Source organism: Ranitomeya variabilis, chromosome 1, assembly GCF_051348905.1.
Source record: "Ranitomeya variabilis isolate aRanVar5 chromosome 1, aRanVar5.hap1, whole genome shotgun sequence".
Lineage (NCBI taxonomy): Eukaryota > Metazoa > Chordata > Amphibia > Anura > Dendrobatidae > Ranitomeya > Ranitomeya variabilis.
Window position 1 is genome coordinate 1,168,316,523 of NC_135232.1, and position 19,248 is coordinate 1,168,335,770.

The 19,248-nt window shown below is 48.8% G+C and overlaps 1 protein-coding gene across 1 annotated transcript in view; it reads right to left on the reverse strand.

The window, feature by feature from the left end:
* Positions 1–15,219, reverse strand: part of DOK1 (docking protein 1) — a 177,147-nt gene extending 161,928 nt beyond the window's left edge. The window contains exon 1 of the mRNA XM_077280499.1: positions 15,032–15,219. Coding sequence (XP_077136614.1) covers positions 15,032–15,097 — 66 coding nt within the window. The 5' untranslated portion in view covers positions 15,098–15,219. The remainder of the gene's footprint in view (positions 1–15,031) is intronic.
* Positions 15,220–19,248: the final 4,029 nt, after the last annotated feature.

Below are 19,248 nucleotides of genomic sequence, written 5' to 3' on the forward strand. Positions count from 1 at the left end.
TTTTGTTGCAAAAATGAGAAATCGCTGGTCAACTTTTAACCCTTATAACTCCCTAACAAAAAAAAATTATGTTTCCAAAATTGTGCTGATGTAAAGCAGACATGTGGGAAATGTTGTTTATTAACTATATTATGAGATATAACTCTCTAATTTAAGGGCATAAAAACTAAAAGTTTGAAAATTGCTACATTTTCATAATTTTCGACAAATTTTTGTTTTTTTCACAAATAAATGCAAGACATATCGAAGAAGTTTTACCACTATCATGAAGTACAATATGTCACGAGAAAACAGTGTCAGAATCACCAGGATCCGTTGAAGCGTTTTAGAGTTATGACCTCATAAAGTGACAGTGGTCAGAATTCTAAAAATTGGCCCTGTCACTTAGGTGAAAACAGGCTTCGGGGTGAAGGGGTTAAGCACAGTTATTCTTGAGGATACTTGACACGAATTAATCCTTGTCTTAGTCCAAACACAGATAGATATGCTTATAAGGCAGTTCAAATAATATCTTAGCTCAACCAGGGAGGCCTGGGTGATAGTCTCAGGTTCTTGCAGAGCAGAAACAGCTTACATGTCCAGCAAATGCAGATGGAAGTAAACACGAGCAGCAGATGAAGGAGGATTACTGGAAACTGGTGTATGCAGCAGGAACTCAGAGCAGAGTAGCAGGATCACCACACAGGTTCACAGGAGCAGGGATATAGCCAGGGAGTAATCAGAGATCAGGAGCTGGATGCAAGGCAGAATACTCTAGCACAGACTGAAGGCTGGGGTGGAGTTTTATAGCAGGAAGACACAGTGCGCATGAGACCAAAGACACCATCTTGGAAAAGGGCAGTAATGCACAAAAGGTAAAAAATGTTCAGAGTCCTGACATGTGGTCCCTAAAAAAAATGGTGTTGTAAAAATGAGAAATTGCTGGTCAACTTTTAACTCTTATAACTCCCTAACAAAAAAAAAAATTGTTTCCAAAATTGTGCTGATGTAAAGTAGACATGTGGGAAATGTTACGTATTAAGTATTTTGTGTGACATAACTCAGTGGTTTAAGGGCATAAAAATTCAAAGTTGGAAAATTGCGAAATTTTCAAAATTTTCGACAAATTTCCGTTTTTTTCACAAATAAATGCAGGTAGTATCAAAGAAATTTTACCACTATCATGAAATACAATATGTCACGAGAAAACAATGTCAGAATCACCGGAATCAGTTGAAGCGTTCCAGAGTTATAACCTCATAAAGGGGCAGTGGTCAGAATTATAAAAATTGGCCCGGTCATTAATGTGCAAACCACTCTCGGGGCTTAAGGGGTTAACACATACCACAATTCATAGTGCACCAATACGGCAGAGAAATAAAGGTGTAGTACAATGCCGAAGATTTCACTTCTTACATTATCTATTGTACATTCTACATTAGCTCAGAAACTGGACAGTATAGTCCTCTATACAGTATAATGGCCCCATATAGTGCTCCATACAGTATAATTGGCACCACATAGTCCTCTATGCAGAATAATGAGACCCATATATTGCTCCAAACAGAATAATGAGCCTCATATAATGCTCCATACAGTACAATGGGCACCAGAGTGCTCCATACAGAATGAGCCGCATATATTGCTCCACACGGAATTGACCCTATATAATGCTCTATACAGTATATTGAGCCACATATAATTCTCCATACAGTATATGATGGGCGCCATCTATTTCTCCATATATAATGGGCCTCATATAATGCTCCATACAGTATATGATCGGCCCATACAGTATACTGAGTCCCATATATTGCTCCATACAGAATGGGCCCCATATGATGCTCCATACAGAATGGGCCCATATAATGCTCCAAAAATAATTGGCCCCATAAGATGCTCCATGTATAATGGGCCCCATATAATGCTCCATATATAATTGGCCATATAAAATGCTCCATATATAATTAGTCCCATAAGATGCTTCATATATTATTGGCCCCATATACTGCTCCATATTGAATTGGCCCTATAAGATGCTCCATATTAAATTGGCCCCATAAGATGCTCCCTATAGAATTGGCTTCATAAGATGCTCCCTATATTATTGGCCCCATAAGATACTCCATATAGAATTAGCCCCATATAATGCTCCATATATGGGCCCCTTCTGATGGTCCCCATATATTGCTCCAAATATTTCAAAAAAAAAAAAAAAAAAATGAAATACTCACCTCTCGTTGCTTGACGCTGCTCTGGACTCCTCACCGTTGGAGTCTTCCTGCTCTCTGTGCTGCGACTGCTCAGGCAGAGGACGAGCACTGGTGACGTCATCGCGCCTTCTGACCTGAACGTCACAGTCAGAGGATGGAAGACGCTGCAGCACTGGAACCGGGAGAGGTAAGTATTGCAAGTGCCGGGGCCCGGAGCAGGCGGGGGTCCACTCGCGGGGGCCGGCACTATAGCGCGCCAGTGTCCCCGATGGCGAGTGGGCCCCCTGCCTGCTCAGGGCCCCGGCACTTGCCCAGGTGCTGATGCCGGCCCTGCGTGTTGTTCTATATATAGGAGGTGCAGCTTCATCCAGGGCACTTTGCAGGGTTTCATTGTGATGCTTCAGAGCAGAATCAGGACATGAGATGGAGGAGATTGGGGCCAATGAGGACTGCAAGTTCTTCATAAGTTTCTGGGTGTTAATGGCCTGTATATTTCTATAAGTGTAGAAAGTGGGGGTGACCTGGGCGGACAGAAGGCATGCAGGGAATATTAATGAGATTTGAGGGGTTTCTGAGTGTAGCAGTTGAGAGGTTTGACTTACTATAACATAAGGGGCCGGGGTTGGGAGAGATGTCTCCTGCGACTAGGAGAAGGAGGATAGAAAGAGTGAGCAGATGGCAAGGTGATTTGTGAGAGCATCTCGTGTTGGATGGTCGGACTGACAGGGCCGGCGTTAGGGGCAGGCAGACTAGGCAGCTGCCTGGGGCCCCCACTGCCCTAGGGGCCCCCAGCCAGGGGCAGACATACTGTTGATGGCACTGCTCCAGGGCCCAGAGGTGGAGGGGGGCCCCTGCAGGCAGGCCCGGTATCATGCAGGGTCGGGCCCCTCTCACTCCCTCCTGTAATCATGTTACATCGGGTGCCGGGGAAGAGAGCGGGGCGCGAAGTGCAGGAGATCAAAAAGGGGGCGTGTCATGCAGGGAGAGACGCTGGCCAATGAACGCTTTCCTTACCTCACAGTGACCAGACTGAGGAGAGCGCTCACTGGCTGCCGTCTGTCCCCCTGCATGGAGCGTCCTAATGGTGAGTGCTCGCCTACAGTCAGGGGCCCCGGCTGCACAGCAAATAGAGACAGCAGTGGAGGAAGAGCAGGACTTAAGGTACCTTCACACGAAACGACTTTACAACGAGAACGACAACGATCCGTGACGTTGCAGCGTCCTGGATAGCGATCTCGTTGTGTTTGACACGCAGCAGCGATCTGGATCCTGCTGTGATATCGCTGGTCGGAACTAGAAGGCCAGAACTTTATTTGGTCGTCAGATCGCCGTGTATCGTCGTGTTTGACAGCAAAAGCAACGATGCCAGCAATGTTTTACATGGAGCTAACGACCTGTGAGAACGATAAGTGCGTCACCGCTACGTCACAGGATCGCTCCTGCATCGTTCTGGAGCTGCTGTGTTTGACATCTCTACAGCGATGTAAACAGCGACGCTGCAGCGATCAGCTCGTTGTCGTTCTCGTTGTAAAGTCGTTTCGTGTGAAGGTACCTTTACAGGGGGTCTTCTGCTCCCTCCACTGTTCTGTTCAGAGCAGGCTGCAGCGTCTCCTCACAGAGAAGAGATGGGGGAGGAGCTCACTGCACGGCAGCAGCAGGGGGCCGATATCAGTGCTGTCTGCTCTGTGCCCCATCCCCCACAGTGGGGTCTGCAGCCTTCTCCAGCTGAACTGACCTGCAGGGCTCATCTGATCACCTATACAAGATTAGTATGTATGTATGTATATGCTTGTATATGTATGTGTGCATCTGTGTGTATCTATGTGTATGTTTCTATCTGTGTGTGTGTATCTGTGTATGTACAGTATATGTGTGTATGTATGGTATAGTTGTATGGCTGTGTGTGTATGCATGTACAGTATGTGTGTATCTGTGTATGTGCAATAAATTTGTATGGATATATGGTATATATGTATGTTTATGTGCAAGTACATACAGTATATGTGTATGTATATGTGTGTACGGTATGTGTATATACTGTATGTGTGTATGTACGGTACGTGTATGTGTATATGTTCGGTATATGTGTGTGTATGCATGTACGGTATATGTATGTATGTACGGTATGTGCATTTGGGTGTATTTTATATGTATGTACGGTATGTGTGTACTATATGTATATAACTGTATCTGTATGTACGGTATATGTGTGTGTATCTGTGTGTATGTTCGGTATATGTGTGTACGGCATTTGTGTGAATGTACGGTATATGCATGTGTGTATGTACGGTATGTGTATGTATGATGGTATATGTATGTGTATCTGTGTGTATGTATGGTATATGTATGTGTTTGCATATACTGTATTTGTATGTGTGTGTATGTACGGTGTATGTATGTGTATTTGTGTGTATGTATGGTATATGTATGTACGGTATGTGTATACTATCTGTGTATATAACTGTATGTGTGTATGCATGTAAGGTGTATGTCTGTGTATGTACGGTATGTGTATCTGTGTGTATGTACGGTGTATGTATGTACAGTATATGCTGGAACAAAAACCATTGTTCTCATCAGCACATCGCCCAGTTAAAACTGCATATTCTGCTAAGATGATACTGTATGGGGACAGATTGATTTACTAGTGATCATTCTGTCCCCAGCCAGTGTAAAGAGGCTGGAAACAAGTGGCGAATGACTTCAATATTGTTGATCACGCTCGTTTAGTGGCCTGAAATCAGCGCATGTAGCTACAACCAAAATGTTTCTGTTGGTGCAATATGTTAGCATTTGGGGCCCCATTTTAAACTTTTGCCTAGGGCCCCACTTTGCCTAAAACCGGCCCTGCGGACTGAATGGATCTATGCAATTTAGCAATGTGAACAGAGCATAAGTGCTGTACATAGGAGAGGGGCTGCTATGGATGGAGAATAAAGAGTTAATGAAAGGACGGTGGATGTGAGTGAATGCAGCAGCCACGATATAAATTGTACAAATACATATGGCGAATATTTGTTGTAGTCCAAATGTAGATGGAATAGGTTTGTGTAATTGTCTTACCTGCCTCCTGCCCTGTCTAAGGGTACCGTCACACAGTACCATTTTAATCGCTACGACGGCACGATCCGTGACGTTGCAGCGATTGTATGATTATTGCTCCAGCGTCGTAGACTGCGGTCACACGTTGCAATCACGGCGCTGGAGCGATGCCGAAGTCCCCGGTAACCAGGGTAAACATCGGGTAACTAAGCGCAGGGCCGCGCTTAGTAACCCGATGTTTACCCTGGTTACCAGCGTAAACGTAAAAAAAACAAACAGTACATACTTACATTCCGGTGTCTGTCCCCGGCGTTCTGCTTCTCTCCACTGTGTAAGCGCCATAGCCGGAAAGCACAGCGGTGACGTCAGACGTCACCGCTGTGCTTTCCGGCTGGCAGACGCTCACAGTGCAGAGAAGCTGAGACGCCGGAGGACAGACACCGGAATGTAAGTATGTACTGTTTGTTTTTTTTACGTTTACGCTGGTAACCACGGTAAACATCGGGTTACTAAGCGTGGCCCTGCGCTTAGTTACCCGATGTTTACCCTGGTTACAAGCGCACACATCGCTGGATCGCTGTCACACACAACGATCCAGCGATGTCAGCGGGTGATCAAGCGACGAAAGAAAGTTCCATACGATCTGCTACGACGTACGATTCTCAGCAGGATCCCTGATCGCTGCTGCGTGTCAGACACTGCGATATCGTAACGATATCGCTAGAACGTCACGAATCGTACCGTCGTAGCGATCAAAATGGTACTGTGTGACGGTACCCTAACTGCCATGAAATAACTGCAAGGTACTTTGAAAAATGTACTTGGAATCAATGAACATAAATGTTACCACTACATAAATACATCCCCAAGCTATGAATGAATGTACACTGTGTGCAGAATTATTCGGCAAGTTGTATTTTGATCACATGATACTTTTTATCCATGTTGTCCTACTCAAAGCTGTTCAGGCTTGAGAGCCAACTACCAATTAAGTAATGATGTGCATCTCTATAATGAGGAGCGGTGTTGTCTAATGACATCAGAACCCTATATAAGATGTGCTTAATTATTAGGCAACTTCCTTTCCTTTGGCAAAATGGGTCAGAAGAGAGATTTGACGGGCTCTGAAAAGTCCAACATTGTGAGATGTCTTGCAGAGGGATGTAGCAGTCTTGAAACTGCCAAACTTTTGAAGCGTGATCACCGAACAATCAAGCGTTCCATGGCAAATAGCCAAAAGGGTTGCAAGAAGCGTGTTGGGCAAAAAAGGCGCAGAATACCTGCCCATGAATTGAGGAAAATCAAGCATGAAGCTGCCAAGATGCCATTTGCCACCAGTTTTGCCATATTTCAGAGCTGCAACGTTACTGGAGTAACAAAAAGCACAAGATGTGCGATACTCAGGGACATGGCCAAGGTAAGGAAGGCTGAAAAACGACCATCTTTGAACAAGAAACATAAGATAAAACGTCAACACTGGGCCAAGAAATATCTTAAGACTGACTATACAAAGGTTTTATGGACTGATGAGATGAGAGTGACTCTTGATGGGCCAGATAGATGGGCCAGAGGCTGGATCAGTAAAGGCCAGAGAGCTCCACTCCAACTCAGACGCCAGCAAGGTGGAGGTGGGGACTGGTATGGGCTGGTATCATCAAAGATGAACTTGTGGAACCTTTTCAGGTTGAGGATGGAGTGACGCTCAACTCCCAGACCTACTGCCAGTTTCTGGAAGACAACTTCTTCAAGCAGTGGTACAGGAAGAAGTCGGTATCGTTCAAGAAAAACATGATTTCCATGCAGGACAATGCTCCATCACATGCCTCCAACTACTCTACAGCGTGGCTGGCCAGTAAAGGTCTCAAAAATAAAAAATAATGACATGGCCCCCTTGTTCACCTCATCTGAACCCCATAGAGAACCTGTGGTCCCTCATAAAATGTGAGATCTACAGGGAGGGAGAACAGTCCACCTCTCGGAGCAGTGTCTGGAGGCTGTGGTGGCTGCTGCACACAATGTTGGTCGTAAACAGATCAAGCAACTGACAGAATCTATGGATGGAGGCTGCCGAGTGTCATCATAAAGAAAGGGGGCTATAGTGGGCACTCATTTTTGGGGGTTTTGTTTTTGCATGTCAGAAATGTTTATTTCTAAATTTTGTGCAGTTATATTGGTTTACCTGGTGAAAATAAACAAGTGAGATGGGAATATATTTGGCTTTTATTAAGTTGCCTAATAATTCTGCACAGTAATAGTTACCTGCACAAACAGATATCCTCCTAAGGTAGCCAAATCTAAAAAAACCCACTCCAACCTCCAAAAATATTAATCTTCGGGTTGACTGAGAACATAGTTGTTGATCAATAATAAAAATAATCCTATAAAATACAACTTGCCTAATAATTCTGCACACAGTGTATAGGAGGCTAGCTGTAAGATCTATCCCTATTTTACCTCGTTAGCAATCAACTAAGACAGCAGGAGGCAATAAATGAACTAATAAACAAGTTTGCCGGCCTACATGGATCATAGACCTCTTTGAGAAAGAAACATAACCTTACAGCGTTAAAGGACAAGCAGAGTAAGATGAGCTATATACCATAAGATATGCTTGGCGACATGAACAGAAATTACTGGAGAAATGCAGGATCTATGCAGTAGTTGAATGAGATGTTCTCTGCCTTCTACATCACTGTGCTCCCCCTCCGAGACCTGTCCTCTGCCTTCTACATTACTATGTTCTCGTCCTCCTAGACCTGTCCGCTGCCTTCTACATGACTGTGCTCCTCCTCCTAGACCTGTCCTCTCCCTTCTACATTACTCTGTGCTCCTCCTCCTAAATCTGTCCTCTGCCTTCTACATGACTGTGCTCCTCCTCCTAGACCTGTCCTCTACCTTCTAAATTATTCTGTGCTCCTCCACCTAGACCTGTCCTCTGCCTTCTACATTACTCTGTGCTCCTCCTCCTAGACATGTCCTCTGCCTTCTACATGACTGTGCTCCTCCTCCTAGACCTGTCCTCTACCTTCTAAATTATTCTGTGCTCCTCCTCCTAGACCTGTCCTCTACCTTCTAAATTATTCTGTGCTCCTCCACCTAGACCTGTCCTCTGCCTTCTACATTACTCTGTGTTCCTCCTCCTAGACCTGTCCTCTGCCTTCTACATTACTCTGTGCTCCTCCTCCTAGACCTGTCCTCTCCCTTCTACATTACTCTGTGCTCCTCCTCCTAAATCTGTCCTCTGTCTTCTACATGACTGTGCTCCTCCTCCTAGACCTGTCCTCTACCTTCTAAATTATTCTGTGCTCCTCCACCTAGACCTGTCCTCTGCCTTCTACATTACTCTGTGCTCCTCCTCCTAGACCTGTCCTCTGCCTTCTACATTACTCTGTGCTCCTCCTCCTAGACATGTCCTCTGCCTACTACATTTCTCTGTGCTCCTCCTCCTAGACATGTCCTCTGCCTTCTACATTACTTTATGCTCCTCCTCCTAGACCTGTCCTCTGCCTTCTACATTACTGTGCTCCTCTTCCTAGACATGTCCTCTGCCTTCTACATTACTCTGTGCTCCTCCTACACCTGTCCTCTGCCTTCTACATTACACTGTGCTCCTCCTCCTAGACCTGTTCTCTGCCTTCTACATTACTCTATGCTCCTCCTCCTAGACATGTTCTCTGCCTTCTACATTTCTCTGCTCCTCCTCCTAGATCTGTCCTCTGCCTTCTAAATTATTCTGTGCTCCTCCACCTAGACCTGTCCTCTGCCTTCTACAATACTCTGTGCTCCTCCTCCTAGACCTGTCCTCTGCCTTCTACATTACTGTGCTCCTCTTCCTAAACATGTCCTCTGCCTTCTTCATTACTGTGTGCTCCTCCTAAACCTGTCTTCTGCCTTCTAAATTACTCTGTGCTCCTCCTCCTAGACATGATCTCTGCCTACTACATTTCTCTGTGCTCCTCCTCCTAGACCTGTCCTCTGCCTTCTACATTACTGTGCTCCTCTTCCTAAACATGTCCTCTGCCTTCTTCATTACTGTGTGCTCCTCCTAAACCTGTCTTCTGCCTTCTAAATTACTCTGTGCTCCTCCTCCTAGACCTGTCCTCTGCCTTCTACATTACTCTGTCCTCCTCCTCCTAGACCTGTCCTCTGTCTACATTTCTCTGTGCTCCTCCTCCTAGACCTGTCCTCTGCCTTCTACATTACTCTGTGCTCCTCCTCCTAGACATGTCCTCTGCCTACTACATTTCTCTGTGCTCCCCCACCTAGATCTGTCCTCTGCCTTCTACATTACTCTGTGCTCCTCCTAGACATGTCCTCTGCCTACTGCATTTCTCTGTGCTCCTCCTCCTAGACCTGTCCTCTGCCTTCTACATTACTCTGTGCTCCTCCTCCTAGACCTGTCCTCTGCCTTCTACATTACTCTGTGCTCCTCCTCCTGGACCTGTCCTTTACCTTCTACATTACTCTGTGCTCCTCCTCCTAGACCTGTCCTCTGCCTTCTACATTACTCTGTGCTCCTCCTCCTAGACCTGTCCTCTGCCTTCCACATTACTCTGTGCTCCTCCTCCTGGACCTGTCCTTTACCTTCTACATTACTCTGTGCTCCTCCTCCTAGACCTGTCCTCTGCCTTCTACATTACTCTGTGCTCCTCCTCCTAGACCTGTCCTCTGCCTTCTACATTACTCTGTGCTCCTCCTCCTAGACCTGTCCTTTACCTTCTACATTACTCTGTGCTCCTCCTCCTAGACCTGTCCTCTGCCTTGTACATTACTCTGTGCTCCTCCTCCTGGACCTGTCCTTTACCTTCTACATTACTCTGTGCTCCTCCTCCTAGACCTGTCCTCTGCCTTCCACATTACTCTGTGCTCCTCCTCCTACACCTGTCCTCTGCCTTCTACATTACTCTGTGCTCCTCCTCCTAGACCTGTCCTCTGCCTTCTACATTACTCTGTGCTCCTCCTCCTAGACCTGTCCTCTGCCTTCTACATTACTCTGTGCTCCTCCTCCTAGACCTGTCCTCTGCCTTCTACATTACTCTGTGCTCCTCCTCCTAGACCTGTCCTCTGCCTTCTACATTACTCTGTGCTCCTCCTCCTAGATCTGTCCTCTGCCTTCTACATTACTCTGTGCTCCTCCTCCTAGACCTGTCCTCTGCCTTCTACATTACTCTGTGCTCCTCCTCCTAGATCTGTCCTCTGCCTTCTACATTACTCTGTGCTCCTCCTCCTAGACATGTCCTCTGCCTTCTACATTACTCTGTGCTCCTCCTAGACCTGTCATCTGCCTTCTACATTACTCTGTGCTCCTCCTCCTAGACATGTCCTCTGCCTTCTACATTACTCTGTGCTTTGCCTCCTGTCCACTGCTTTCCATATTACTCTGTCCTCTTTCTCATAGACGCGTTCTCCTCCTATATTACTCTGTCTTTCTCCTAGACTTGTCTTCCTTTAACGCCGTCATCCATTTCCTTCTATTACAGATCCTCTTTTCCCTTGGCATCACAGACGTTGCCCTCTCCTGGATCTCCTCATATACCATTCTGACTGTTTTTAGCTTCTCCCAATTTTATACTACTCCTCAACTTGCTCTGTCTGTGTCCATCAAGGCTCTGTTCTTGGACACCTATTCTCCTTCATGTACACATTTGGTCTGGGACAAATCAAAATCTCAAGGCTAAGGCTGCTTTCACACATCAGTTTCTTGCCGTCAGTCACAATCCAGCAAATTCTGAAAAAAACGAATCCGGCAAAAGTTGCCTCCGGATCTGTTTTTTTCTCATAGACTTGTATTAGCGACGGATTGTCTCACGTTTCATCCGTTTTTTGCCGGATCCGTCGAAAATTGGTTTTCCGGCGGCCAGAAAAACAGACATAGTAACGTTTTTTGTGTCCGTCGAATAAACGGACAGCGACGGATCCATCACCATCCGTCGTTTGCTACAATGGAACCCTATGGCGCTGGATCCGTCAAATGACGGAATCCGGCAACGGATGCCATTTTTTTTTTAACTGAGCATGCTCCAATTTTTTTAGGATCCAATTAGCTGGATCAGCTAGTCGGATAAATCAAAAAAATGTATCCGTTGCATCAGTTTTTCACAATCTGCGATGGATCCGTTTTTTTCAACATGTGACGGATTGTGCCTGATGGCAAAAACCTGATGTGTGAAAGCGGCCTAACAGTACCACCCGGCTGATACTCAGATCTACCCCTCTGGCCCTAAAGTCACTCCTCTGCTGTCCAGAATCCCCGAGTGTCAATCAGCCATATCCTCCTTGTTCCGATCATGCCTTCTATGACTCAGTGTAGACATCTTTCTTCCATCTCACTCACCCACTACCAGATCTATGTATCAATATAAATGACTTCACTGTCTTGGTGTAAACCTGGACTCTGCCCTGTCCTTCGCACAGCACCACCTGCAACTCAAAAATAATTCTAGAATCCATCCCTTTTCTCAACCCGAAATCTACTAAATTGTTAGTGCATTCCCTCATCATGTCCCGCCTCGACTACTGCAACATCCTCCTTTGTGGCCTTTACTCTGCTTCCTCATTAATCTGCCTCTGGCCTCGCTATTGGTCTTCGAGTAACGTTGCCGCCTTCCAATTCCCCAATGAACCCACTTGACAGTAACCTACAAAGCCGTCCCTAATCTGATTCATACATCTCCAAACTAATCTCCCAATAGCTCCTCAAATGTAACCTACAGTCCCCACAAGACCCTCACCCATCTCAGCTCTTAGGGTGCCCTTACACAAAACGATTTACCAACGATCACGACCAGAGATACGACCTGGCCGTGATCGTTGGAAAGTCGTTGTGTGGTCGCTGGAGAGCTGTCACACAGTCAGCTCTCCAGCGACCAACGATGCCGAAGTCCCCGGGTAACCAGGGTAAACATCGGGTTACTAAGCGCAGGGCCGCGCTTAGTAACCCGATGTTTACTCTGGTTACCAGCGAAAACGTAAAATAAAAAAAACACTACATACTCACATTCCGGTGCCTGCGTCCGCTTCCCTGCACTCCTCCTGCATCCTGTGTAAGCGCCGGCCAAAGCAGAGCGGTGACGTCACCGCTGTGCTCTGCTCTCACTTTACGGCCGGCGCTCACAGTCAGTGCAGGGAAGCAGACGGCCAGGGACCTGACGGACACCGGAATGTAAGTATGTACGGTTTGGGTTTTTTTACATTTACAATGGTAACCAGGGTAAACATCAGGTTACTAAGCGCGGCCCTGCGCTTAGTAACCCGATATTTACCCTGGTTACAAGCGAATGCATTGCTGGATCGCTGTCACACACACCGATGCAGCGATGACAGCGGGAGATCCAGCGACGAAATAAAGTTTCAAACGATCTGCTACGACGTACGATTCTCAGCAGGGTCCCTGATCGCCGCTGCGTGTCAGACACAGCGATATCGTATGGATATCGCTGGAACGTCACGGATCGTACCGTCGTAGCGACAAAAGTGCCACTGTGAGACAGTACCCTTAGATGTTCCTCACCTCATCACTTCCCACATTTCTCCCTAGCGTCCACTGTCCGTTGGATTCAGGGCCTCAGCATTTGATGGTCTCCAACATTCAGAACCTTCAGAAAAACCTGAACACTGGTCTCTTCAGGAAATCCTGCAATGCCCCCCGCTGCCCCCTCACCCACGGTCTACTCCCCTATCAACGCAGAAGCCGTGGAGGCGGAGGTTTGCCCTGTACCTGTCTGTCTCCGATTTCGGTATCCTATACATTACATGTCCCCCTCCTCACATGTGCAGCCCCCGGTAAGTAATACGCGGCTTTATACATTAATCAAAAAAAATATTTTGGCTGTTTACTGGGGATATGGGCAGTATACCGGGGAAGCAGGCTGTAAACTGGGGCTTTGGACTGTATTCTGGGGATATGGGCAGTATACTACAGGAGTACCTTTCCATTCTGTGGAGGAACAGACATGTACATGACGGAACATATAGTGTGGGGTGACCTCACAGGTCCCACAGTCTATACCTGGGATCGTACACAGCACAGCGGCCCCACAGTCTATACCTGGGATCGTACACGGCACAGTGACCCCACAGTCTACACCTGGGATCGTACACAGCACAGCGGCCCCACAGTCTATACCTGGGATCGTACACAGCACAGTGACCCCACAGTCTATACCTGGGATCGTATACGGCACAGCGGCCCCACAGTCTATACCTGGGATCGTACACGGCACAGTGACCCCACAGTCTACACCTGGGATCGTATACGGCACAGCGGCCCCACAGTCTATACCTGGGATCGTACACGGCACAGTGACCCCACAGTCTATACCTGGGATCGTACACGGCACAGTGACCCCACAGTCTACACCTGGGATCGTACACAGCACAGCGGCCCCACAGTCTACACATGGGATCGTACACAGCACAGTGACCCCACAGTCTATACCTGGGATCGTATACGGCACAGCGGCCCCACAGTCTATACCTGGGATCGTACACGGCACAGTGACCCCACAGTCTACACCTGGGATCGTATACGGCACAGCGGCCCCACAGTCTATACCTGGGATCGTACACGGCACAGTGACCCCACAGTCTATACCTGGGATCGTACACGGCACAGTGACCCCACAGTCTACACCTGGGATCGTACACAGCACAGCGGCCCCACAGTCTACACATGGGATCGTACACAGCACAGTGACCCCACAGTCTATACCTGGGATCGTATACGGCACAGCGGCCCCACAGTCTATACCTGGGATCGTACACGGCACAGTGACCCCACAGTCTACACCTGGGATCGTATACGGCACAGCGGCCCCACAGTCTATACCTGGGATCGTACACGGCACAGTGACCCCACAGTCTACACCTGGGATCGTATACGGCACAGCGGCCCCACAGTCTATACCTGGGATCGTACACGGCACAGTGACCCCACAGTCTACACATGGGATCGTACACGGCACAGCGGCCCCACAGTCTACACCTGGGATCGTATACGGCACAGCGACCCCACAGTCTATACCTGGGATCGTACACAGCACAGTGACCCCACAGTCTATACCTGGGATCGTACACGGCACAGTGACCCCACAGTCTATACCTGGGATCGTATACAGCACAGTGACCCCACAGTCTATACCTGGGATCGTATACAGCACAGTGACCCCACAGTCTATACCTGGGATCGTACACGGCACAGCAGCCCCACAGTCTATACCTGGGATCGTATACAGCACAGTGACCCCACAGTCTATACCTGGGATCGTACACAGCACAGTGACCCCACAGTCTATACCTGGGATCGTACACGGCACAGTGACCCCACAGTCTATACCTGGGATCGTATACAGCACAGTGACCCCACAGTCTATACCTGGGATCGTATACAGCACAGTGACCCCACAGTCTATACCTGGGATCGTATACAGCACAGCAGCCCCACAGTCTATACCTGGGATCGTATACAGCACAGTGACCCCACAGTCTATACCTGGGATCGTACACAGCACAGCGGCCCCACAGTCTATACCTGGGATCGTACACGGCACAGCGGCCCCACAGTCTATACCTGGGATCGTATACAGCACAGTGACCCCACAGTCTATACCTGGGATCGTACACAGCACAGCGGCCCCACAGTCTATACCTGGGATCGTACACGGCACAGTGACCCCACAGTCTATACCTGGGATCGTACACGGCACAGTGACCCCACAGTCTACACATGGGATCGTACACAGCACAGTGACCCCATAGTCTATACCTGGGATCGTACACAGCACAGTGACCCCACTCACCTTTCCAAACTTGTTCTGCTTGATGTGCAGCTGACCCTCCTTCATGGGCTTGTCAGGGGCGGCCATCCCGGGTGTGGATCACAGACACAAAGCTCCGAACCCTCTGCAGGACATCTCCACACTCACAATACAGATCTCAGGCTTCCCAGCACTTCATCCAACTTTACTGCACTTCACAGAGCTCCAACCTCCCCACCCCCGCCCTCAATTTCTGCTTTTTCTATAACTTCCTCCTCTGCCGCTTCCTGTATACACATCAGTGCACTATATATACTGGTCACATGTCCTTATATACTGGTATATACCGCCCTGTATACACATCACTGCACTATATATACTGGTCACATGTCCTTATATACTGGTACATACCGCCCTGTATACACATCACTGCACTATATATACTGGTCACATGTCCTTATATACTGGTATATACCGCCCTGTATACACATCACTGCACTATATATACTGGTCACATGTCCTTATATACTGGTACATACCGCCCTGTATACACATCACTGCACTATATATACTGGTCACATGTCCTTATATACTGGTATATACCGCCCTGTATACACATCACTGCACTATATATACTGGTCACATGTCCTTATATACTGGTATATACCGCCCTGTATACACATCACTGCACTATATATACTGGTCACGTGTCCTTATATACTGATATATACCGCCCTGTATACACATCACTGCACTATATATACTGGTCACATGTCCTTATATACTGGTATATACCGCCCTGTATACACATCACTGCACTATATACTGTATACTGGTCACATGTCCTTATATACTGGTATATACCATCCTGTATACACATCACTGCACTATATATACTGGTCACCTGTCCTTATATACTGGTATATACCGCCCTGTATACACATCACTGCACTATATATACTGCTCACCTGTCCTTATATACTGGTATATACCGCCCTGTATACACATCACTGCACTATATATACTGGTCACCTGTCCTTATATACTGGTATATACCACCCTGTATACACATCACTGCACTATATATACTGGTCACCTGTCCTTATATACTGGTATATACCATCCTGTATACACATCACTGCCCTATACTGTATATACTGGTCACCTGTCATTTTATACTGGTATATACCGCCCTGTATACACATCACTGCACTATATATACTGGTCACCTGTCCTTATATACTGGTATATACCATCCTGTATACACATCACTGCCCTATACTGTATATACTGGTCACCTGTCATTTTATACTGGTATATACCGCCCTGTATACACATCACTGCAGTATATATACTGGTCACCTGTCCTTATATACTGGTATATACCACCCTGTATACACATCACTGCACTATATATACTGGTCACGTGTCCTTATATACTGGTATATACCGCCCTGTATACACATCACTGCACTATATATACTGGTCACGTGTCCTTATATACTGGTATATACCGCCCTGTATACACATCACTGCACTATATATACTGGTCACCTGTCATTTTATACTGGTATACACCGGCCTGTATACACATCACTGCCCTATACTGTATATACTGGTCACCTGTCATTTTATACTGGTATATACCGCCCTGTATACACATCACTGCAGTATATATACTGGTCACCTGTCCTTATATACTGGTATATACCACCCTGTATACACATCACTGCACTATATATACTGGTCACGTGTCCTTATATACTGGTATATACCGCCCTGTATACACATCACTGCACTATATATACTGGTCACGTGTCCTTATATACTGGTATATACCGCCCTGTATACACATCACTGCACTATATATACTGGTCACCTGTCATTTTATACTGGTATACACCGGCCTGTATACACATCACTGCCCTATACTGTATATACTGGTCACCTGTCCTTATATACTGGTATATACCGCCCTGTATACACATCACTGCCCTATACTGTATATACTGGTCACCTGTCATGCTCGCGCCCAGACTGGTTGGCGCGGGCGTGCGGAGGTGTGTGGCCCCACTGTGCCACAGACCAAACCTCCCTGGAAGGGGCGTAACTAAGTAGCTTCCTAGGTGTTCGCTGGAGCCTCTGATGGTGAGGTCAGACTTGTGCAATAGGAAGCTACCAGGTACCACTCCAGGGTGGAGTGTGGTTGTGGCTGCTGATCCCACCGGGGAACGGAACATAGACAAGCAAGCGGGCACGGCTGGCACATAGGCAGGCAGACGGGTACAACAGGAACACAGGCAGGCAGGCGGGCACGGCTGGCTCTCTGGCAGGACTGGTGGACAAGACTGGTACACTGGAAGAACCGGTAGGGACCGGTCTGCAGGCAGGTATGTAGAACGGGTAAGAACCTGTTCAGACACGAGGACCTAGGAATAAGTAGATAAAGACCGCAAGAGCGGATGCAGAGCGAAAGCACAGGAGCTAGAGCCAAGAACAGAAATGCAGGAGGCGGAGCCAAGAGCTGGAGGCGGAGCCAAGTGCAAAACCGCAGGAGGCGGAGCCAAGAGCTGGAGGCGGAGCCAAGTGCAAAACCACAGGAGGCGGAGCCAAGAGCTGGAGGCGGAGCCAAGTGCAGACAGGCAGGAGGCGGAGCCAAGAGCTGGCGGCGGAGCCAAGTGCAGGAGAAGTAGAACCGCAAGGAGCGGAGCCAGGTAGAACCGCAAGGAGCGGAGCCAGGTAGAACCGCAAGGAGCGGAGCCAGGTAGAACCGCAAGGAGCGGAGCCAGGTAGAACCGCAAGGAGCGGAGCCAGGTAGAACCGCAAGGAGCGGAGCCAGGTAGAACCGCAAGGAGCGGAGCCAGGTAGAACCGCAAGGAGCGGAGCCAGGTAGAACCGCAAGGAGCGGAGCCAGGTAGAACCGCAAGGAGCGGAGCCAGGTAGAACCGCAAGGAGCGGAGCCAGGTAGAACCGCAAGGAGCGGAGCCAGGTAGAACCGCAAGGAGCGGAGCCAGGTAGAACCGCAAGGAGCGGAGCCAGGTAGAACCGCAAGGAGCGGAGCCAGGTAGAACCGCAGGGAGCGGAGCCAGGTAGAACCGCAAGGAGCGGAGCCAGGTAGAACCGCAGGGAGCGGAGCCAGGTAGAACCGCAGGGAGCGGAGCCAGGTAGAACCGCAGGGAGCGGAGCCAGGTAGAACCGCAGGGAGCGGAGCCAGGTAGAACCGCAGGGAGCGGAGCCAGGTAGAACCGCAGGGAGCGGAGCCAGGTAGAACCGCAAGGAGCGGAGCCAGGTAGAACCGCAAGGAGCGGAGCCAGGTAGAACCGCAAGGAGCGGAGCCAGGTAGAACCGCAAGGAGCGGAGCCAGGTAGAAACGCAGGGAGCGGAGCCAGGTAGAACCGCAAGGAGCGGAGCCAGGTAGAACCGCAGGGAGCGGAGCCAGGTAGAAACGCAAGGAGCGGAGCCAGGTAGAAACGCAAGGAGCGGAGCCAGGTAGAAACGCAAGGAGCGGAGCCAGGTAGAAACGCAAGGAGCGGAGCCAGGTAGAAACGCAAGGAGCGGAGCCAGGTAGAAACGCAAGGAGCGGAGCCAGGTAGAAACGCAAGGAGCGGAGCCAGGTAGAAACGCAAGGAGCGGAGCCAGGTAGAAACGCAAGGAGCGGAGCCAGGTAGAACCGCAAGGAGCGGAGCCAGGTAGAACCGCAAGGAGCGGAGCCAGGTAGAAACGCAAGGAGCGGAGCCAGGTAGAACCGCAGGGAGCGGAGCCAGGTAGAACCGCAGGGAGCGGAGCCAGGTAGAACCGCAGGGAGCGGAGCCAGGTAGAACCGCAAGGAGCGGAGCCAGGTAGAACCGCAAGGAGCGGAGCCAGGTAGAAACGCAGGGAGCGGAGCCAGGTAGAACCGCAAGGAGCGGAGCCAGGTAGAACCGCAAGGAGCGGAGCCAGGTAGAACCGCAAGGAGCGGAGCCAGGTAGAACCGCAAGGAGCGGAGCCAGGTAGAACCGCAAGGAGCGGAGCCAGGTAGAACCGCAAGGAGCGGAGCCAGGTAGAACCGCAAGGAGCGGAGCCAGGTAGAACCGCAAGGAGCGGAGCCAGGTAGAACCGCAAGGAGCGGAGCCAGGTAGAAACGCAAGGAGCGGAGCCAGGTAGAACCGCAGGGAGCGGAGCCAGGTAGAACCGCAGGGAGCGGAGCCAGGTAGAACCGCAGGGAGCGGAGCCAGGTAGAACCGCAAGGAGCGGAGCCAGGTAGAACCGCAAGGAGCGGA